General features: G+C 47.8%; 2 protein-coding genes across 5 annotated transcripts; both read left to right on the forward strand.

Annotated features, from left to right (window-relative positions):
- Positions 1 to 605: 605 nt before the first annotated feature.
- Positions 606 to 15,582, forward strand: arid2 (AT-rich interactive domain 2). The gene is made up of 21 exons (XM_049760679.2): positions 606 to 1,138; positions 1,255 to 1,348; positions 2,233 to 2,330; positions 6,416 to 6,549; positions 7,453 to 7,671; positions 7,739 to 7,806; positions 7,883 to 7,952; positions 8,069 to 8,319; positions 8,732 to 8,828; positions 8,906 to 9,115; positions 9,177 to 9,341; positions 9,813 to 9,891; positions 9,972 to 10,106; positions 10,194 to 10,390; positions 10,464 to 12,712; positions 12,978 to 13,108; positions 13,184 to 13,322; positions 13,389 to 13,474; positions 13,546 to 13,669; positions 13,734 to 13,825; positions 13,897 to 15,582. The coding sequence occupies exons 1-21, from the start codon at positions 1,047 to 1,049 to the stop codon at positions 14,006 to 14,008; spliced, it is 4,842 nt and encodes a 1,613-aa protein (XP_049616636.1). The 5' UTR covers positions 606 to 1,046; the 3' UTR covers positions 14,009 to 15,582.
- Positions 15,583 to 16,104: 522 nt separating this feature from the next.
- Positions 16,105 to 22,284, forward strand: scaf11 (SR-related CTD-associated factor 11). 4 transcript variants are annotated; one of them, XM_049761079.2, is made up of 14 exons: positions 16,105 to 16,316; positions 16,965 to 17,157; positions 17,229 to 17,312; positions 17,409 to 17,491; positions 17,569 to 17,627; positions 17,703 to 17,740; positions 17,826 to 17,896; positions 18,020 to 18,139; positions 18,247 to 18,341; positions 18,759 to 20,705; positions 20,814 to 21,148; positions 21,215 to 21,367; positions 21,449 to 21,568; positions 21,640 to 22,284. In XM_049761079.2, the coding sequence occupies exons 2-14, from the start codon at positions 16,993 to 16,995 to the stop codon at positions 21,733 to 21,735; spliced, it is 3,366 nt and encodes a 1,121-aa protein (XP_049617036.1). In that variant the 5' UTR covers positions 16,105 to 16,316; positions 16,965 to 16,992; the 3' UTR covers positions 21,736 to 22,284. The 4 variants fall into 4 exon arrangements, with proteins under 4 accessions (XP_049617036.1, XP_049617039.1, XP_049617038.1 ...); XM_049761082.2 differs by having other exon boundaries at positions 21,458 to 21,568; XM_049761081.2 differs by having other exon boundaries at positions 17,235 to 17,312.
- The last annotated feature ends 53 nt before the right edge of the window (positions 22,285 to 22,337 follow it).

The raw sequence follows: 22,337 nt of genomic DNA on the forward strand, positions 1-22,337 counted from the left end.
TTTTTAAATATATATATCCCCAAAATTGTTTTAATCAGTCAAATACAACTATTAATTAATATTGCAGTGTTTATAGAGGTGATGACTTGCAACCTTTTCCATATCTCATCTGCTTTTGTCCTGTTATCCTAAATTATGATGTCTAAGAACGGAAAAAAAGTAACATTTGTTTAGAATAATGCAAGATTCTGTTAGTTAACTGTACTGTTTACAAGTATGCTACTTTTTGACACTGTTTATCTTGAGTTTTTAGGATATCTACAAAGAAAAATATTATTTTTTCATAGATCCTGTTAGTGTCTTATCCTTTTCCCCGTATGATGTTTACGAGTACAATGTTTTTGGAGGGAGGGTAAAGTTCATCTGTAGTTTTCAATCTGAACCGAGGGTGTCTGACTAAAAATATTCACCATAATAATGGCTTTTGCAATAATAAGATCCCGCGTTAATTAGTGCTATACCCTACCCCCAAATTTCTCCTGACCCGTTTTTTTTTTTTTTTTATCAGACAATTTGTCAGACGGTTTGTGAAAAAGAAAACAGTCTATTGTTCCAGCAGCAGCCGCTCTGGTTGGGACGGACGGTGGCAGTGCAGGGATCGACCACAGAGAGCGCTGCACGCACGGCAGGCTGGCATCCGCGGCCTTCTCATCTTTTTGTCTGAGAACAGGATCCCTCTGCCGCTCTACAGTGTGTGCGATAGCCTCGGAGCCGCGTCCGTACCACACTGTCAAACCACTCCAAACGAATACAACCGCGACCAAAAAGCATTAATCGAACACGTCCCGCTATGGCGCGCCTAATCCGCCGGTAGGTCGCTCGTATTTGGGACTGTTCGTTTGGAACTTAGTCCGGGTTTGAATCGGGCTCGCTCGCTGTGTGCATCAGTCTTTATTAGCGAGCTGCCGCTCTTCTTGCTACCAGCTATTTCTTTAACTTTTTAAACACTCAGCTTCGCGAATGACTGAGCGCCGGCGGAGTATGGGATCGTTGGTATCTTAGGAAGCAACCGAAGTGGGCTTTAACCGTTTTTGCATGCAAAAACAATGGCAAATTCGACGGGGAAAAATCTTCCAGATCAGCGAAGGAAGGGACAGGCTTTCCTGGACGAGCTGCGGCAATTTCACCAAAGCAGAGGGTGAGATTTCGGGCGCCTTTATTTACACCAAATACAACTTTCGGTTCACATCGAACCGCACTCTGACTCGCGCCGAAGTGTTATTGAGAGACATTTGTGCTCATTTATCTCCTCAGATCGCCGTTCAAGAAGATTCCTATCGTGGGTGGAAAAGAGCTGGATCTGACCGCTCTCTATTACAGAGTCGTCTCTTTAGGTGGATTTGCTAAGGTGAGTGGGGAAGCCAAAGTGGATATTTTTCAACCCGCTCCGTGCGGCTTGTGGACCGCTCTGCGACTCCCGTGTGGGGGGCAGCTTGGGACGAGTGGATCCCCCCCTAAAAAGCAGACAGCCCGATAGTGGATCGGTGTTGGCCTTGTGCTAGTTTGCCATCTATTGCAATGTGCTGCCTTGTGTTGTTGTGCGCTTTCCATTGAGTGGCGAGCGCTGCGAGCCAGAGCGCACTCTGGAGCCACTCAAAATTAGCGGGCACGTTTAACATCGATTATCGCCACTCGGAAAAGCCCACGGAGGGCCGAACCGTGTTGCCGGTCCGCCTGCTCGGCGCTTCACTAGCCGGGGAAAGCCTTCTCTCTTTCCTCGCCATTTTCCTCGGCTTCATGGCTGCTCGCAAAATACAGGCCTCGTAGGCCCGCGTAGTGAATACTGTCAACGGCACCGCACCGAACCCCGAATAAACGCCTTACCGACAACGAATGCATTCTCCCTCTCCGTGAGCACAGTTTGTTGGGAGTTTAGCGTCGTTTTCGTGTCAAGCTAGCGTGGGAAAAGTCAACTTAGCCTGTTAGCCGTGTTGCTAACTAGCTTCAACTGAAAACGTTAAGTCTTCCAACACTTGTACACACACGAATGTGTCAAATGTAAATAAATGCGTTGCATTACACACATTTGCGGCATTCTCGTGTGTTTATTCGCGTCGTTATTTACGAGTAGGTTAAATCGTATTTTACAAGGTTATTGATTTTCAACATTACTTATAGGGAGGGGGAAAACCTGTAGATAGTAAACCAGATGGTTCCAATGTTGCCGCTCTCTGCAATTGCTTTTATTATATTTTACTTTCTTCTAACATCTCATTTTTCTCTCGTTTGCAGGTGTCTGACAAAAACCAATGGAATGAACTCGGGGAAGAGTTTAATTTTCCAAGGAGTTGCTCCAACGCAGCATTCGCTTTAAAACAGTACTACCTTCGGTGAGTAGCAACTCTGTGCCTCCTAGGCAGCATGTGGGAAGTGTTTACAAGTGTTAGGATGCAATCAACAGGCGCTTTTCTTCTCCTCCATTTGTTTGGAATTGGTGACTTCACGGAACCTTTTGGGGGGGAGAAGAATAATGCATGCAGAGTTTTGGATTCCCTTTATAATGTGGCCCTTTTTTCGCTATTTTGGTTTCAAGCTGCAGCGGGGCAAGTCAGCTGCAAGTGATGGGGAGTCTGGCTCTTCGGAGCATCTTGAGCTTTCGTTATATCTAGTGTTAGTTCCTGTCGTAAGCGGCGGTTTGCTAGAAAATCCACTTTTGCGAGAATTTCCACGCTGCAAAGGTGGCCAAGCTGACAGCTTTCCCCCCCCCCTTCGTTTTGCGGTAGATGCTCTCAGTTCCTTTTAAGCGCCACAGATGGATCCCCATCAGTTTTTACTGCCGAGACAAACGTCTTTTTTTGGGGGGTGAAGAGCAGAATATAACTTGGCAGAAAGGCGGATGACAAGACTTTCTGTTGTGCTACTCGCCAGCCTCTTGTGGGAAGCTGTTGAACTCGTAGGCTCGGTAAATATGCAGAATTCCACTTTTTGCTGAATGGATCCGGCGCGGAGTTCCGGCGGTTTTTAAAAAGACTGATTTTAAACAAAACTTGGCTGGGAGTAAAGTCATTTCCCAAATGATGTGGGTTCTGAAATACTCGGTGGTGCTGGTGAAATAGGGAGCAGCAAACGCAGGCTGACAGCTGAGGGGAGGCGGCGTGCAGAATATATCACTCTGCGTGTCACAACAGCCGTTGGAACTAATTTGTTGATTTTTATCAAAAGGAAGTTTGCCGCGGTGGATGTCACAGGCGAGCGCCGCCGCCACGTTTTTGCTGACTGTGTGAAATCGCTTATTGGATGAAAGGGGAAATGATAGTTTCCTCTTACCTTTTTTTAAATGTAATCGGCGCAGGGTGAAGGTTTCCCCTTGGCCTTCTTCCAGGTCGGAGGTCGGCCCACAGGAAGTTTTTTTGTGTTGATGTTTGCCAGCTAAAAAAAAATCATACCCTGGCGTTTTATCGGACGGGGTCGTTTCGGGTTCATCATCCAAATTAAAGAGCAAGAGACAGAAGAGTGATGTGCGAATCCCGAATAAAATTTCCCACCAGAGCTGCTTGTTTTAAAGGTCTAATAAAAACCTCATCCAAGCTGCGGCAGAATAAACGCAAGCCATGATTTTTTAATGATTCAGTTTTTAAAAGTATTACTGTATAACATTGCAAATGCAAACTCTGCTATACGCTGGTTTTATTTGGACCAATCTGTTCTCTCCCCTGTGATTTTTTTTTTTACCCTGCAGCAGCTGCAGAGTAGCTCACCACTCTGAGAACTGATTTGGTTTGATGGCTTTGGCTAAAACTGTTATGGACATATTTCAGTTCACATGTCCTCGGTAATTCTTTTCGCATGATTATTATTTTTCTTTTTTTGGGAGGAGATTCAAGCAAGTTCCCCACCCTGGCGTCCAGATTTTTAGCGAAACCTCCCCTCAATCATCCAGACACACCTTCGTGAGAGAATTAATAAAACATGTCGGGGGGGGGGGGGGGGGAGGAGGAGCTCGTGGTGTCTCCTAAATGTAAACTTGACAAGTCAGGTGGCGCGAGCGTAACCTCAGTTTGCTCTCGCCGCCGCTTCCTCGGCGAGAGCGCCCAGAGGGCAGCGACCGACTTCGAGGAACCGCTCGCTCTGTTGCTAGCTTAAACATGTCCATTGTTCGGCCTTTTTCTTATGTAATGATCTCACATGTCTGAAGGAGCTTGTGAGGAATATGGGACAGTGTCTCTCAGTGTAGAAGCTCTTAAAATGCACCGCATGATTTTTTTTGGGGGGGGAAAAAGGAGTTTGCATCAGCCTTTGAACCATCTTGCATCATTTTTTTTAAGTCCATTGCCTCAGAATGTAGGTAGACCAGTTCTGGATAAAGACCAGACCCCGTCCGGCGAGTGGAGCTGGAGAGCGATCCATCACGGACAACCCGAGGGCTTTTAAGACTTTTGTATTTTGACCTGCCCGCCGGCAGTGTCAGCCACCACTGACAGCCTCATCTCTTCTTCTCGTCTCCTCGCCCGCCCGGCCGGAAGATTGACGCATCTGCCTTGAACTCGACAGCGGAGCTCGGGTTGCCGCGTTTTGTTGCTACGGCTAAAATCACAAATCATCAGTGGAGAGTTTTTTGTTCAGGCCGGAGCTTTTAATAAACAATCGCAATAAATTCGATGGCGGAAAAGCGCTGTGGTGGAACAGCCACGCTGTCAAGGAGAAGGTCAGCACTGTTGTGATTCAGCCTGGTTTCAAATCTGACTGGCAAAGGAGCATTTTTAGAAAAGGCATTTGTCAGCGTTTGCTCTTATGTCTGACAACATGCACCAGCTTTAGGCTCTAAAAAAAGAAAAAAAAAAATACCCCCCCCTGACAACAATCACTGTTCCTTCCTCAGAGCTGCAGAGGAACTGGCATCATTTCGAAAAGCCTTTTCAGATGCACGAAGCTGCTGCTCGCTCCGATGCAGATGTTTGCAGCTGTAAAAAATTTCAACGGTATTATTGCGTTGACCTTTCCATGTGTTATGCTCCTGTCATACATTATCAGTAGAAGCCGTGGGGGCTGCATTTCGAGCATCACTATTTGAGTCCTTGGAGGAATGTTTTTTTATTTTCAGATGGATTACGGCCGTGCCAAATAGTGTCTTTACAGTTTGACTCTTGGCTGTCAATCATCTATATTTGAAAATGTTACGCTTGAAGCTCATGCTGGGATTATTGCCAAGAAGAGTTTTTTTTTTATTTTGCGTCATCACTTCCAGCAGGGGGCAGTGCACCCAAACACACCAGGGGCAATAGGGCAAACAAACAGACTTTGTTTTGGTTATTTGAATTTTTTTCGGGCAGGAAGAACAAAGCAGGTGATTTTTACAGAAATACTAGTTTAAAAAATAGTATTGTGGTGCTGATGTGCAACCAGGTGGTGGGAGGGTTTGTGTGCCCCCCCCTCCACACTGCGCCACTTGAGACGATACCACAAAATCGTTTAAGAGTCTCGATGCACACCTCTCTGACGGAATCGAGGCGATACGATCTTCAGTCTCTCGCCCAAGCTTCCTGTTAGCCTCTTTGATCAGGAGCAGGGTGCGAAGTTTCCTGTTTTTGACCCTTCACCCTAAATCATTCAAATCAGTGGACTGGTACCTTCAACCAAAATGTGGTGTGCACATCAAACACCTAAAAATTTGTCAGCTTGGACTCGATAATTATTTTTTTTTCTGTCATGAATGCACTAGAGCCCCTCTCGCTTAAAAAAAAAAAAGGCTCCCACCCATGTATAGTCATTATCTGCTTTTGGCCAGACAGCGGTTGATGACGTTGCATCGAGGAGCCGGGGCCCTATCTCTCCCGCTCGCCTCGTTCCCTCCCTCCCTCCCTCCGTCCTCTCCACGAGCGGCCGTGTATTTATAGCCGAGCGTGTCACCCGGCAGCCAGCGGACGGGGGATTACCTCCACCGTGATGAACAAGCGAGGGCTTCATTCACTACCAGCTGCCGGCTGGCTCGCTCGGTGACTCACGGCCACACGCTCACCGTGGAGGTATTTCGTGCCGCTCGCTACGACCCAAAACGTTTTGCCTTATCGCCGGGGAAGGAGGGACTTCATTGCTCGTGTTCGCCAAGTTTGGAAATTGCATTTCTTGCGTGAAATTGCAAAGGGTGTTGAGATTTATTCATTTATTTATCCAGTGTAATCTGATTTATGACTTTGTGATTTATGTTTCCACTTGTTTGGTGTAATTTTGTCATAGTGAACATTTAAAAGACTGCAAGTCAGAGGTAGATTAAATAATTAATAATTTTGTTGGGTGTGGATATTCAATTTTTTTAAAAAAAAATCCTGTCCAAGTTAGGTTCTATTTATTATTATTATTTTTTATTATTAGAATTTATTTGTTTTATTTATTTTAATTTTTTTCTCCCTCCCTTAGCCACTCAGACTCGGAGTGCAACAGGGTACCCTTCTCTCACCACTTTCTTTTTTCTGCCCAGATACTTGGAAAAGTATGAGCGGGTCCACCACTTTGGCGAGGACGATGACGAAGCGCAGCCGGGGAACACCAAGACCTTTCTTCCAGTTGGCGCCATTCCCACGTCTTACAACTACCAGCAACATGTTGTCTCAGGTAAGCCCGATGCCCTCTCAAAAGGGTTTTCCCCTTTTCCATGCTTAGCAAGCTAAATCGAGCTTAGCGTCCATCACTGGGCTAGCGTGATATTTTATGCATCAAGTAGGTGGATTAAAAATCTCATTTGTGTGTGAACAAATTTTAAAAAAAGGGTAATCCTCACTTTTTTTGTTTTTCTCTCAGAAGCAGGGAAAAAGATGCAACTGAAAAAATATTTTTAACTAACGGCCATTCAGATTTTAATTTCAACACAGCAATGTCTTTTTTTTTTCTCCTCCAGGTGTTTTTAAAAAAAAGAGGTGTCAGATGTCAGTGTGACAGTTGGCCCACTTTTTTTTTTTTTTTTTCTTCACCGCCATTGCGTTAAACCGCGAATGACAGTCACACAAACAGATTTCTATTTTGGTCGTAGCCCCCGCGGCGGCTTTGCACGAACCTTGTCGTACAGTCCCTCTTTTGTCCCGACCTCCGACGCAGGTGTTCAGGGGTCGAAACGGCGAGTCGCAAAAAATTGAATGGAGCGTTTGTAACCGTAAAAAGAACTCAGATGATTTACATTAACAGTTAAAGCCTGCCTTCCATTCAGCTCCTCTCAATCAAAGTCGAAATGTTTTTTTTTTTTTCAACGATTACCATCCCTGGCACGTTTGCTCGAATGTAAATCAAGAAAAAGGCTTTCTTTGAAGCCGAGGCGGCGAAATAATAACCAGATAAAATCTCGCCCTCTGTTGATAATATGTAAATGCACAAAGTCGACTCGATCCTTTAGATGTCCTCTGCGGCTTGAAGAAAAAAAAAAAAAACGGGGGGGGGCTTGACTGCATTTTGTTTGCCGAAACTTGCTGTGAAACTTTTGTTGTTGTTGAAAGGGGAATATTAAATCGAAACTTTTCTCCTCAGACTATCTTCGCCAAAGCTACGGGCTGTCTACTGAATTTATCCCGCCGTGCGACTACAACAAACTGGTGCTGTCTCTCCTCTCGGGCCTGCCCAACGAGGTGGACTTTGCCGTCAACGTTTGCACTCTGCTCTCCAACGAGAGCAAGCACGCCATGCAGCTGGACAAGGACCCCAAATTGGTCACGTTGCTACTGGCCCACACTGGCGTCTTCGACGACTGTACGTCTGCAACTCGGTCGGAGGTGGAGAAATAAATTGTGTTCACCTCCTGCTCTCTTTTTCGTAGCGCTAGGCAGCTTCTCCGGGGTTTTTGGTACCGACTGGAAAGCGAAAACGTCCCGGGATTTTATCAGGGTAATGATTCGCCATGTTTAATAATTTTTTAAAAAATCCACACAATATTGGTAGGCTAACTTTTTTTTTTCTTCAGTTTTGGAAAGAGGTGGTGCAGGATGCCGAAGTCAGGGAGCTGATCTGGGACAAGAGCAGTACAGCACAAGGTAAAGAAAGAAAAAAAAAAGACTCGCTATTGAGTATTTTTAGAATCGATTATTCGGGTGAAATTATATTTTGAAAGCGTAACCATGGCAACATTTCCCGTCCCCTTTTTGTTCAGATGGTACATCAGTGGCGGAGCGTTGGCAGAGTCTCTTCCACCCGCCGCGGAACCTGGGCATTGGCGACATGGAGGCCCAGCGGGTGCTGCAGGTGGCCGTCATCCTGCGAAACCTCTCCTTCGAGGAGGCCAACGTGAAGCTGCTGGCGGCCAACCGAACGTGCCTGCGCTTCCTTTTACTCTGCGCCCACTGTAACCTCATCTCGCTCCGACAACTCGGGCTGGACACGTTGGGCAACGTGGCCGCCGAGGTGAGTCCATTCGTCGTTCTCGTACGCGGTCGAGCTGAAACGCTCGCGCATCACCCCAAACTATTATTTCGACACCTTCCCGGAGCTTTAGTGAATGATTTATGTATGTTAATTTACTGCTGTGCGGGGAACGAACTCCTCATCAAAGTGCTATTTCTAGAAAATGTATGCAAAGAGCCTTGGATGCAATCAGTTAGAGCTTTGTCGCCAGGAACTCGAGGGGCACTTTCCGCATCCGCTTTTAAAAGCGCGCTGCTCATTTGTTCAAGACGACATCGAGCGTCAATGAATGCTAATGAAATGGAAAATATTTTTCTTTTTCTCCCCGATCTCTGTTAAACTTGACTTTGCTTCTTCACTGGAATGCTCATTCAAGAACTCTCGCTGATTTTTTTTTTTTTTTTTCTCGCAGCTCCAGCTCGACCCAGTTGACTTTCGGATGACCCATTTGATCTTTCACACCATCACCAAATGCTTAATGTCCAGAGACAGGTTCCTCAAAATGAGAGGTGCGGCTTTTTCTCTTCTATAATCTATTATTATAAACATCTTGTATGGAATGTGGTCTCCTATTTTTGTCGTGTAGCCATGGAGATCCTGGGCAACCTGAGCAAAGCGGAGGACAACGGCGTGCTCATCTGTGAGTATGTGGACCAGGACTCGTACAGGGAGGTAATGGTGCTCCTCACCCTGCCTGACCTCATGCTCCTCATGGCCTCGTTGGAGGTGCTCTACCTGTTGGCTCAGCTTGGGGAGGTTCCCTGCAGCAAGATCGCCTCTGTGGACCGTAGCATAGGTAAGGCAACGGATGACGGCGAAAAAAAATTCGAAATATAACTCGTTTTTACTCTCCGCAGACCTGCTGGTGAGGTTAGTCTCTGTGGACCTTCATACGTTTGGACCCGATGCCCTAACGGCGGTGCGGTTAATCGAGCATCAGGCTAATACGGAACAGGCTACCGAAGTTCGACCGCAGCTGGTCGAGCAGGTACCTGCGGCGGCGCAAGGAGCGACAGCCACGAGTGAGTGTCCTTCACACACACCAACCATGACAGTTCAAATCAAATAAACGTAAAATATGGACTATTTATTTTACTGTTACTCATTAAAGTCCAGATGCCGGTATGCAAGAGGAATTTCGGTGCGCAATAATTAAAAAGGTTTTTTTTTTTTTTATGTCGGAGCTTGATGAGATTTGTGATAATCTGATTTCAAAGTCATGCAGATTGAATTCTTTCCAGTTTATCAAGGAGTTGACTGTTGTACTGTTTTTTTTTTTCCCATAAATAATTTTTTGCACCGTTTGCCAAGTTTGCTGGCGACTCATAAAAAGAACAACTTGGTTGCGGCACAAACTAATCATTCGTTTATGTGACATCTAGTGGACAGATTTGGGAAATCAATTTTTTTGTAGTTTAACTGAATCAGCACACCAAGGATATTTTATAATTCAAGCGTAAACTTTTGTACCGCTTTGTTTTTCTGCTCTTCAGCCGCACGGGCTCCGGTTCAGTCCACACAGACACCACCTGGCATAGTTGAACTCGATGGAGAGAAATTTACATTGCAATGGTAAGTCATCTTTACAATTACTGTTTATAATAATTTTTTTTTTTTTTTTTAAGCCCAAGTTGTGAACTTTTTTTTTACAGGCTAAATGCACACTTTGAGACAAACACTGAAGGCTCGGTGTCAAGGTCAGATATGTACTCGGAGTATCTTTCCACGTGCAGCAAAATGGGTCGAAGTAACATCTTGAATTCCGCTGGCTTCCTCAAATGTCTGCGGTCAGTCTTATTTACTGCCCTAAAATGAGGAAAAAAAAAAAAAAAGAGTGAAATGTTCCACATAGTTTTTTCCCTTGCCCATTACAGGACGGTGTTCCCCAATCACACGATGCGGCGGCAGGACGAGTCCAAATCCAACGGGCCGGTTCACATCCTCCTGGTGGGGATAAGGCGGAGGTCAATACCGCTGCCCGTCCAGCTGTACTACCAGCAGGCGGCAGGTGGAGCGCACTCTCCTGCAGTTCGGAGTGAACCCCCTGCCGACCCCCAGGCGCCACCTCCAGGTAGAACTTTATTTAGTTGATAATAGTAGGAAAGAAAATGAGGAAAAACTAACTAGTTTATGTTTTGTGTTAGGGACACCTCCGGGGAATCCACCACAGCTAGGCCGGCCGCCAGGCCCGAGCGTAGGTGGCGCGACGCCGTCTGGGACCGCCATTGCGAAGGAGACCCCAAGTGCAAGTCACCCAGCTGTTCCCCATCATCCGGTGGCCCCGCACGTGCCTCTGCAGTTACCACCAAACACTCAGGCAGTAGCGCAGCAGCAGCAAATCCGGTCCGGTCCAGTTGTCCAGATTCCGACATCTGCACCGGCTTCCCAGAACCACAGTCCGCAAAACGTCGTCGCTTCACCTGCGCTTCAGCAGCACTCCCCCATGCTCCCCACCGGGACGCCAGTCACGCTTTTTCAACAGGTACCCCAAGGCCACATACTCACGGCTAGGGTGCAAGGCGTCTGCCCCCCAATTTCCCAGCACCCGCCCCTCGCCCCGACGCCACCTCTGCCCACGTCACAGGGAGCCTCGCCCCATGTAGACCCTCAATGCGGGGCGTCTTCACCCGCAACCACCTCTTCCATCCAAGTGGCGTCAAGTAATCCGGCGGCGTCCGCTTCCACGAGCTCACGTGTCACATTTCAGAATATCGCCCCCAAACCAGCGCCAAGCCAGTCCACTGGGCCAGCAGCCACGATAGCCAACCAGCAGCCTCAGACACAGGCGCAGAGTGTGGTCATAGTCGGTCCCGGTCCTCAAGCAAGCCAAGCCTACACCCCGGCCATACACCAAATTGTTCTCGCCAACCCTGCCGCCATTCCCGGCGCCCAGTCCATTCAAATAGCCGGGCAGTCCGGCGCCCCTTCCAACCCGTGCCCGGCTCCCGCGAACCCCCAAGTCCATCCCAACCAAACAGTCAGCCACGCACTGTCCATCAAACGACATCAGCAAATGATTCCGCAAGCTCCTCCCTCGCAGCCTACCTCCTCCGAGTCCAGCTTGATCAAACAGCTTCTGCTTCCAAAGCGAGGGCCTTCCACACCGGGCGGAAAGCTCATCCTTCCCGCGCCGCAGGTGCCCCCTCCCAACAGCACCAGTTCGCAGGTCATCTACCAGACGGCCTACAACCCCCAGGTGCCCCCTCCCCAGCCGCAGCAACTGAACGTGCAGCTGGTTCCCAGTCAGGTCCAGCTCTTGCCTGGCCAGATCATCTCGACGAGTAGTCCGGCCGCAATCATCCAGGCCCCCATGGCGACTGGACAAGTCACTTTTACTGTGGTCCCGAACACTGGCTTTAACACCGTGGCCGCCGTCAGCCACGGCGCCGTGGCCCCGAGCGTCCCGTCGCCACCGTTCTCGACGGGGACGGCGTCCCAGCAAGCTCCCGCCGTTCCTCCGCCGCCGGCTCCGCTCCGAGGCGACAAGATCATTTGTCAAAAGGAGGAGGAGGCCAAGGACGCCACCGGCTTGCACATCCACGAGCGGAAAATCGAGGTGATGGAGAACTCCTCCATGCCCGACGGAGACTCCGCTAATGGGAAAACCAGTAACGGGGACGTCGGGGTCGGCGCCAAGCTGCTAAACGGACGCAAGTGCATGGAGTCTAGTCTACCTCCATACCACTCAGGGAACAGTCAGGGGACGCTAAACGGTCCGGCAGCGGAGAGTTCCCCCGCCAATGGGAAGCAGGCCCTCTCCCCCGGCCCCGCCACCGCCCCGGAGGGTAACCCCGATCCTAAAAGGACGCTGGTTAACGGGGTGTGCGACGTGGACCGGGGCGAAGGCGGCATCATTAGCAAAAACATTGCAAATCACATTGCTTCCAAGCAGTTCTTGGGGAACGGGGATGTGGGCCCCGCCGAGAAGAGTCCCCCTGCTCCCAGTCCTCCCCTCCAGCAGGACACTGCCAAAGCCCAGCAGGCAGAGCGCCTGGCCAATGGACCTCAGGCGATCGGGCCCAGGCCGCCCTCGGAATTAACAAACGGACCTTTAGGGCTTGGCCACGCCGTCCCTGCGTTAAGGCAGCAACTTCTCCCCAATTCTACCCCCACCCAGAGCGCGTCGGCCCTCCCTGCAAACGGCGTCGCCTCGGAAGCCCGGGGCGTCAAGAGGCCGGCCGAGAGCGAGGACCGCGCGGCGGCCGCCGCGTCCTCGGGGATCCCCAACAAAGTGGGTGTGCGGATAATCACCATCAGCGACCCCAACAACGCGGGCAGCAGCTCCACCATGGTGGCCGTGCCGGCGGGAACCGACCCAAGCACCGTAGCCAAAGTAGCAATAGAGAACGCCAGTCAGCAGAGGAACTGCTCGCCCACACAGGCTGGCACAACGGTGAGTCACGTTGCCGCTATTATTTATCATCGGAGTGTGTTTTTCAATCGTCGCTACGACGTGGAGGTTAAGAAGGTGCGGCCAGTTCAGACCATTTGGCTCTCACTGATACAAACCTCCTGACAACAAAGCTGCCGAGAGAACAACTTAAGCCTCCAGGGAGCGCTTCGGTTACATCTCAGCATACAAAACCCTCGGATGGCATCTTTAAAAAACTTACAGTATAGCTCTCGATATATTTTAACAATTCTCATGTCTTCTATAGCTTACCCCGTCTCCGCCCCCCGCCACCCAACCTGCAGACAGCAACGCCCCCCAGCAAGCCCCCACGGTGCCGCCCGAGCCAAGCAGGAAACCGGGGCAGAACTTCAAATGTCTTTGGCAATCCTGTAAACGGTAAGATGGGCGATCCCTCTTTCCTACACGTTGCTTCCAAAATGTTTTTGTTCATGATGTCGTTTCCACTCGTAGGTGGTTCGAGACTCCATCCCAAGTGTTCTACCACGCCGCGACGCAACATGGCGGAAAGGACGTGTACGCCGGCCAATGTCAGTGGGAAGGATGTGATCCTTTCCCGCGACAGAGACTGTCGTTCATAACGCATCTACAGGTACCGGCGCCGAATCGCATCCTGGTGTTTGTTTCGGGAACTTACACTCTGTTAACTCACGTTCAGGATAAACACTGTTCTCGGGAAGCTTTGCTAGCTGCACTCAAACTGGAGGAGCAGCAAGCGCAGAGCCCCAACCCATCTTCTTCCCAGTACGTGTCATTTTTAACGCCCGGGATGAGAATTATTTTCAGCCCTAATTTGTAAACGTTTGCTTCGAAAGGACGCCGGCGGCGGCAGGCAGTACTCCGGCGGCGCGACCGCCGAAAGCAATCGTCAATCATCCCAGCGCAGCTCTCATGGCCCTCCGTCGAGGTTCTCGAAATTTGGTCTTCAGGGACTTCACGGTGAGCAGCTTGAGGAAATTTTGGGAAAGAAGCGATGATTTAAATGTTCTTCTGCCCTCATTAGGACGAGAAGGAGGGACCAGTTACCAAACACATACGACTAACTGCTGCCTTAACGTTAAAGAACATCGCCAAGCACTCGGACTGTGGTCGCATGTAAGTATGGAGGAGATAAAAAAAAAATTATTTTTCTCTGCGATAATCTGACAATAATCCCGAATTTTCAGGCTGGTAAAGAAGCACGAGGCGCACCTCTCCGTGCTGGCACTAAGTAACATGGAGGTTTCCACCACGCTCGCCAAATGCCTTTATGAACTGACACGTTCGCTCCAGGCCTAACTAACGCCAAAAGGACAACCTCTAGAAACTCCTCCGTCATCCTCACGCGCCCACCGAGGCGAGAGGAGGAAAGACGCCGCCGGTGAGCTGTAGCGAGTCTGGGAGGAAGCGGAAGCGCAGGAATCCGGACTGAAGAACCTCCGCCTGCTGCCCAGCTCCGCCCCCTTTCTTCCCCCCCCCCCCCCCCCCCCCCCCTTCAACCTGTGTTTGAAAGCCCACCACGTACCCTCGTCCACACACTCAACAAACTGCCACGGGGTCTTCCACCAGCTGCCCATCACAGGGAGCTTTTTCCGACCGCTTCCCCCGAGGGACTCCACCGACGACCCGCCTCCCCCTCGAAAAAAAAAATGAGCACCAAACACGAGCACATTTTGTCGATTCTTTGTTTTTTTCGCCCCACGAACTGACGAGCGAATTCCGACTAAATGAAGACCACCGTTTTTATTTCGAGGGGGCGGGGTTCGGAAGGCGTTCCACAGGGTTAGGGATTGGAGGACTCGACAGGCAACTAGCGCAGATTTCTTTTGTTTTTTCTTTGGAACTTGGTAGCTTGGTTTTCTTACTTGAGTCGATATATTTTCACCTATTTATTATTGAAATAAATGACATGACATTACAATTAATGAAAAAAAAAATCTTGTAAATATCTTGTGAATATATATAAAGAAGATCCTCTCTCATGATGATGCAGCCACTGGAGAACTTGCTCTGTGGTGTTAATAGAAGCATTACTTTTGGTAGGATTAAATAAAGTAGTATGTTTTTTTTTTTTGGTTTGCATTTTTTTATGATCCCTGGTCACTTGTATCTAATGTGATTCTATACTCAGCAGTGTATGAATGTACTTAAAACCCTGTAAATACTTCTGCAAAGGTACTGATGCTGTAAAGCCTAGGGAGAGGGGGAAAAAACAGTTTTTTGTGGAACTGTGACATTTTGTATTATAATACCTTGTAGAACTCATTTTGCTGGCTGAAAGAGTATGGAATAATATATCATGTCATTTTGTAGAAGAAAAAAAAAATATTGAAGGTATTTTCCCCTTTCTGTTTCCTCACAACCTGACCCCCGCAATGCACGCATACACACAAACACACAAAAAATGACATATATCTATCCACTGTAAGCGTTTTGTCATTGTACGGGCACAGTGCGCGTACCAAAATTTTTTTGTATTTGTAAATTGGTTTAAATACATGGAGTTTTTATACAGGTTTTCTCCTGTGTTCTTTGCTTTACGTGCAGGTATAATATTTTCTTCACTACTTTTTTCTATCTTAATATAGTGTGGAGTTTTATTGTACTATTTTTTCATTCTTAATACCATGCCACATTCCGGCTCACGTCCTCAAGACTGTCCTCTCTACCGTGTGTTGTGTACCATTTATGACTGCCTGTCCTATTAGCATCTGAGCGGGGTGGGGGGGTGGGGGGGCACGACCCAACTATCCTCATTTCTGCCGTGTCTGTAGGATGTGTGACTAAAAATAGACCTAACAGTCTGTTAGAGATTGGCTTTATTTACTTTGGTGACTGTTTATAGTTTTTAAATAAAAACACTGAACATTTTGCATTTTCTGCTCTTTTCTTCTGGGATGAATTATACATTATTTGCAATGAAAAATGTACAACAGTGCATCACAACTACTATGAAAATTTATTTTTAAACTTAAAAATAGATAATTTAACTCCTAACACGTGATTTTCTTTCCCGTTGTCCCTGTAATGACGTCACGGTCCAATTCTTGCATCTCGAATGCAAAGAGCATAATTACAATTTAAAATATTTGATGAAATTAAATACTAAGATTAATCAATAAAATACACAAAAGCTCATTTAACACTTATGTTATATTTATGTGTAAATGAGTTATCAAGTGGAAGGAAAAACAATTAAACACTTATAACCTAAATAAAGTTACATTTTGTCAAAAGATGTCTCTAACTCACACATAATGATTTATTTATTTATGTATTTATATATTTATTTATTCATTTATTTATTCATTCATTCATTCATTCGTTTATTTGTTTATCTATATTTTATCCATGAATCTTTTCTGTGTAATGCCTTTTTTCTCCAGTTGGGGGAGCTCTCTTTCGTGAAAAACTTCGGACCGCACCGCGAGACATGTGGCCGAGATTTTGTGAAATCTCTGCCTGCTTTTTAGCCTCAAACAACAAGTAGCAAATTCAACGAATAGCTTAGCGATTCGTTAGCATTTGTTTGGGGGGGAAATAAAAACAAGTTTGCACCGAGGAAGCGTTTCGGTGCGTCAAAACAAGGCACGGAGGCACTTTAGAGGTGAGTAAGCCACTGTGGCTTCTTTGCTAATTAGCCTCTCGTGTTAGCTTCTTATAACGACGTAAGCAGGTGTTGTGTTGTTATCCCAAAGCGGCTAGTTAGCTCGAGGAGATAAACTTAAGATAAGATCGCTACTAGCCACCTAGCCAACCAACGACCTTCACTGTATTAAGAGCGGCTAATAATAACTGCGATTTAGCCTGGAGTTGCTAACTGTGCTAATAGCCATGAAGCTATTTGGTAGCTATTTTTGGTTACGCTTAGCATTAGCTCTTTTGCTAACCAATAAGAACCAAGTATGGGGTTATTTCTACATTGGCATTGAAATAAAACGTTCGTTAAGATGAACTGTAATGTTAATTTTAAGTGTATTAATAGCGGAACAAACGCCATCTTATTAGTTTTACATTGTTGCCATAGAAGCCTCATTGATGTGATCAAGATTAGTAATTTGAGTTTATCCTGTATTATTATCAACTTCAACAAATATGTGTACAATGGACTATTTCAACTTGACTTTTCCATGAAAAATATTATTTATTAGACTCATGTGTACATGACAAATCTATTATGGCGGCAGTTTATTTCGAGATCAATTGCATGCCATATTAAATATAGACTGATAAATTATGCTTTTGTTTCTCCTAGCAGGGATTTGGACAGCCCAGGGCTGGACATGACTGGAACTGAAGGTGGTCAGGGGTCACCCCCTGATGGGAGCGATGGCGAGGAGGCCGAGCGATGTCCTATCTGCTTAGGCGTCCCGGCCGGAGGAGAGGTTGCCATGCCGGACAGCTGCTGTCATGTCTTCTGCCTTGGATGCCTCCTCACTTGGGCAGAGGTGATGTTTAACAACGTTACCGTGTGCCTTGTGCTTGCCATTCTCATTTATTTTGATTATATTCCCATCAGTTGCAGATGGTCCCTTCTTGTCCAGTGGATAGACGGCCATTCAGGAATGTTTACAGATTGGATGGAAACATGCGCTGTGTGCAGGTTTGTTTATTTATTATTGACACCGGATTTACTCCATCCTTTTATTTTGCAAGATGGCTTACAAAGCTAATATTGGTCATTTGTGTTTTTTTGAAGGTTCCAGTGAGGCGGCGGCAAGTCGTTGAACCTGAAGCTGAGAATTGCGTCTGTAGAAATCGCGGACATAAATTGTGTCTCAAGTGAGTATTATTTTTTAATCTCATTAAGCTAAATCATTTTAGTTGGAAGTTGATTTTTTTTTTAATCTCAATTCCAGAAGCAAACTCAGAAAAAGATCCAGACAGCAAAGGGCAGAGAAAACAAAAGGACGGAAATGTACGTTGTCAGTCCAGTACTTAAAGATTTATTTATTTTTGAATATTCAATTTAATTTGTAAATTGCTCCGCCAGGTAATGATGACAACACATCCTCAGTAAGCTTAAAAAAGGTAGGTTCTTACGTCCCCCCCCCTCCCCCCTTCTTTGGTATTAATTAATTTACCCCATTTTTAAACCTACCATCTTATTTTCCAGGTGAGAGGAGCAGAACACTATGCTTGGCCATCATCTCACTTTTTTTCATTAGCAACGTCAACACAGGACATGTAAGTCATGCTTCCATTATCATGACCTACATTCTGTATTTCGTGATCAAGTTCTCGACTATAAGACAAGAATATTTTGACTTTAAAATATTAATGAATTGTAACCTGATCCTTCTCTTGCAGCACAGAGCCTTTGCTAGTGACCGAAGACGTATTGTGTGAAACTCAACAGTGCAAACGGCAGGTCCAAGTGTGCCCGTGGTTCTCTCCTGCTGCACCCATTACCGCGAATGGAACCTCAAGGTAATCAAATCGAAGCCATACTCATTTTATTATTATCATCATTAAACTCTGGGATTCAGAAAAGCCTCATCAGAGCTTGCTGATAATCCTTTTCCCTTTCCCTGCAGGTTCCTCCCTGCTGATAGCAACCGAAGTCCATTTTCATTTGAACGTTGTTCATTTCCTATTACGTCCACGTCATCATTCGGGCCTGTGCATTTGGGTATGGCTGATCTTAAGAATTCATTTTTTTTTTTTTTTTTGCTTTGGGTTGGAAAAAAAATGTCCTATAGTGCCTTTTCGAGATACGAACTGTTAAGTCAATTTTTTTTTAGCTTGTAAAAAATGTCTAGACAATAAAATAATGCCCGCAGGCATATCTTTTTTATCCTCTATAAAAAAATAAATAAAAAAAATGAACTTATTTACAATATATCTGAATTATACTGCCCCCTAGTGGACAAGATCTGCACACCAGGAGCAGCGCATAATGCAATTTGACTTTTCGGAGGTTGATCTAGATAAATGGCTCTTGCATTAATTTCAAACATTAACATAGTCATGGAATAAATTGACATTAAATCCGAAGGCACCATTGTTTTCCGATTTTCACGATTTCACACCGTTTATATTCTTACAGTTTTCCAAGGTGTGGTCTGCGCCATTACCTCTCCAAAAGGAGGAGAAAAGCAAGTCGGGAGAGCTTCCAACTCCAACGCGCCCACCCAAAAAGCTGAGTCCATAGCCTCCAGACCACCGGGACGTAACAGCAAAGCCCAGACGGAGTCTTCTGCGTGCGACCCGTCGTCGCCGCCACAGTCCAGTGCGTCCGACTCGGACTCGTCTGCCAGCCAGGGCTCCGAGCCTGGAATGACATCTCAGGTGCCAGCTAAAAGGAAGAGTAAACGGGTAACAAACCGAAAGGCCAGCGGGAAGAGGAAAACCACAAGACAGAAGGAGTCCACCAGCGAGGATGGCGAGGATGGTGACAAGGAGGAGAACGAAGAAGCGAAGCCCGAGGTGAACGACTCGGATCAGCCCTCTGATGCAGAACGAAGTCCTAATGCAGACCACACTGACGTTGATTCTCTCGACGGGCAACAAGCTGCGGAATCTTTAAGCAGTAATGTGGAGGACAACGATGAAAAACCACAACCTGACGACAACAGTCGCTTGTCCTGTTCTTTGGACTCGCCTCCAAAAAGCCCCGAGTCGGACTGCTCTGGCAAACCGAGCACACGAGCAGAGGAACCTACTGTCATGTCAATTTCAACAGCAGGCGATGAGAAGCTCACCACATGGCTGCCATCTGAACTGGAGAACACTCTGGAGAACCTCACGTCTCCCGATACTGACGTGATTGAACAGGACTGTAAAATGGAGACCGATGAAGAAAGGTTGAAGAAAAGCAATGATGATGGGGTGGCGCAGAGAGAAGCTCATGAAAGTCCCGCCTCCAAGCCTGCTGAGAAGCTCACCGACCAGGGAGCACAAGCGGATTCTCAAACACCTGAAATGGAAGCGCCTTTGATAGTTGAGGCAGTAAGTGACGGACCATCCAAAGATGATGCTTACGTTGTTCCGATGGACTGCGGTTCACCCAAGGGGGAGGCTTTTAGCGGTTCCGCAAAAGAGCACCCCACTGCAGAGACCTCCGAGGAGAGTTCCAAAGACCAAGAGGAGCGAGATTCGAACCACGAAAGGAAAAACGGCAGACAGCGACGCTCCCGGTTCCACTCCCCGACCTCCTCCTGGTCGCAGGACGCCAGGCGAGAGGCGGCCAGGCGCTCGCGTTCACGGGAGCGGGTCGCCAGCCCGCCCTCCGGCCACTCCTCCCGAGCTCGCAGCAGAGAGAGAGAGCGCCAGCGAGACAAGGAGAGAGACTACAGGAGGGAGCGTAGCCGCGAGAGGAAGAGGCGACGATCCAGGAGTCGCTCCAGATCCAAGTCGCGCTCCCCGTCCAGAACGAGGTCACACAGACGGGGGTACAGTCCCGAGCGGCCGCCGTCCAGGGATCAGTCTCCTCGGGGGAGAGAGCGAAGGGGCGGCTGGAGGGCGGGCAACGGCGGCGAGGGACGACGCTATCAAGGTGGTGCCGCTCGCTTCGAGAACGGCGTCCCTTCAGAAACATCACCCGAACGCCAAGGCTGGTCGGAGACTCCCGATTGGGTGACGGAAAAAACTCGTGAGGCTGAGAGCAGGAACTGGGATCTCGGCGGCGGCGGCGGATCCCGCTGGGAAGATCGCGCGCCGAGGGGACGCGGCGGCGGCCGTGGAGGCGGCAACCGGGGCATCCACAACCCGCACCAAGACGACGACAACCGTAGACCGCCACGGAACAGCTCAGGAATGGGCAACAATTCAGGGAACGACGCCTACAGCCGCTTTAATGAGAATCGCCTGGGTGGCCGCCGGAAGCAGGAGAGCGACGCCGGCGACTCCATGCTGGACCGCTCCGGCTGGTCGTCGGCGTCGAGCTGGGCGGTGCGTCGGACGCTTCCCGCTGATGTTCAGGATTATTATTCCAAGAGGGAAAGAGGAGGAGCTGGAGGATGGACTCGATCTGAAGAGGAGCAGCCTGCAACAGGTACTTTTGTGTTTAATATTGTGAGAAAAGTGGCAGACACTTCCACCACTAGATGGCAGCGTAGAGTTTCACAGATACTAAGATGACTGTTAACTTTTTTATTTGTAGATTCTGCAAAGAGTGAAGCCGCAGCTCCGACCGCACCGGGCAACACCCAGGCCACCGTGCTGACCGCCATGCCGCCGCCGCCTCCTCCACCCCTGCAGCTGAATGTCCATCACTTCCCCGTGCAGGGCCAGCGCGGCCCCCTCCCGGTCAGCTTGCAGCCCTCAGCGCCGTACGCCATGACCCCTCCCATCCCCGTGCACCTCCACCCCGCCGTGCCGCTCCTGCAGGCGCCCGCTGTCGGCACCCAGGGGCTGCCTCCGCCTCCCCCTCCGCCCCCTCCCATGCAGCACGGGGGCCAGACGGCAGCGGCTCAACCCGATGGGCAAACATCACAGGTACCGTGACCTTTGAATCGATCTCCGATTTGCCTAAATTGAGACAGTGGTATTCTTCGGATCTAGATGGCGAGCATCATGGCCGCTTTCCGAAAACCGGGCCCGCTTCCCGCTCCGACCAAAGTTGGCCAACAAGCCGCCAACCAGGCGCAACCTTCGTCGACGACGCAGCCAGCTCAGCATCACAAGGCTCAAGCTGACAGCTCCAAAAAAGAAAAGGTGACTTGACATTTGACCCTTTTGTGTTGACGATTACTCTCGGCCGTGGATTTCTCTAACGCCATTGCGTTTTTGCTTAAGAAACAACAGATCCAAGAGAAAGCCATCAATGAAGTGAAGACGGCCATGAAACCTTATTACCAAAAGAAGGAAATCACAAAGGAGGAGTACAAGGAGATCGTCCGCAAAGCAGTAGAGAAGGTGTGTTTCCGATCTCGCCGGAAGCAACGTTAATTTCATCTCATTTCATATTTCTTCTTTTCTTTCCACAGGTGTGTCACAGCAAGAGCGGCGAGGTGAACTCAAGCAAGGTGGCCAACCTGGTCAAGGCCTACGTGGACAAATACAAGCACGCTCGCAAAAAATAAATTTGCACCTCACAAGACTCTCAAGTGCAATTTCCTCGACTACGACAAGAGAGCCATGATTTCTTTTTTTGATATCTCTATCTTTTATTGAGCTATATAGATTTTTTTTCTATAGATTTTCATATTTTGTTAGAAAACAAAAAAAAGAGACCCAATCAGAAGTTGTAATGCAAGAGCCCTTTATTTTCCTGCAGAACTACTGTAAGGGGGAGCAGGTTGGGGTGGGGGTTTTAATACGAAAATAATAATGCAATAGAATGTCTGCTACTATTATCGAGAGACACTTCTGGATGATTTCCCGTCGTGGAATTCCTCAACCTATCAAAATATGTTCTTTTAAAAAAAAAAGTCTATAATATTTCAGATGGAAAGATTAGTCCGTGATGTTATGATTATGATTGGTTGTGGCAGGATAGCCAATCGGATGTCCCGGGAACGGACAAATCAGGTGAAATTAACCCGGACCGAATGTGTGAATGAATGTTCATGCACTAAAGTGAAATGTGCAAAGTATCCAGAGAGTAGTGAAATAAAGTAGCTGCTTCCTGATTGGCTGTGATTTTCATTCCATTGATTTTAAGCTTGTGTAATATTTAATGCAT

The sequence above is a fragment of the Syngnathus scovelli genome, chromosome 22, assembly GCF_024217435.2.
Source record: "Syngnathus scovelli strain Florida chromosome 22, RoL_Ssco_1.2, whole genome shotgun sequence".
Classification (NCBI taxonomy): domain Eukaryota; kingdom Metazoa; phylum Chordata; class Actinopteri; order Syngnathiformes; family Syngnathidae; genus Syngnathus; species Syngnathus scovelli.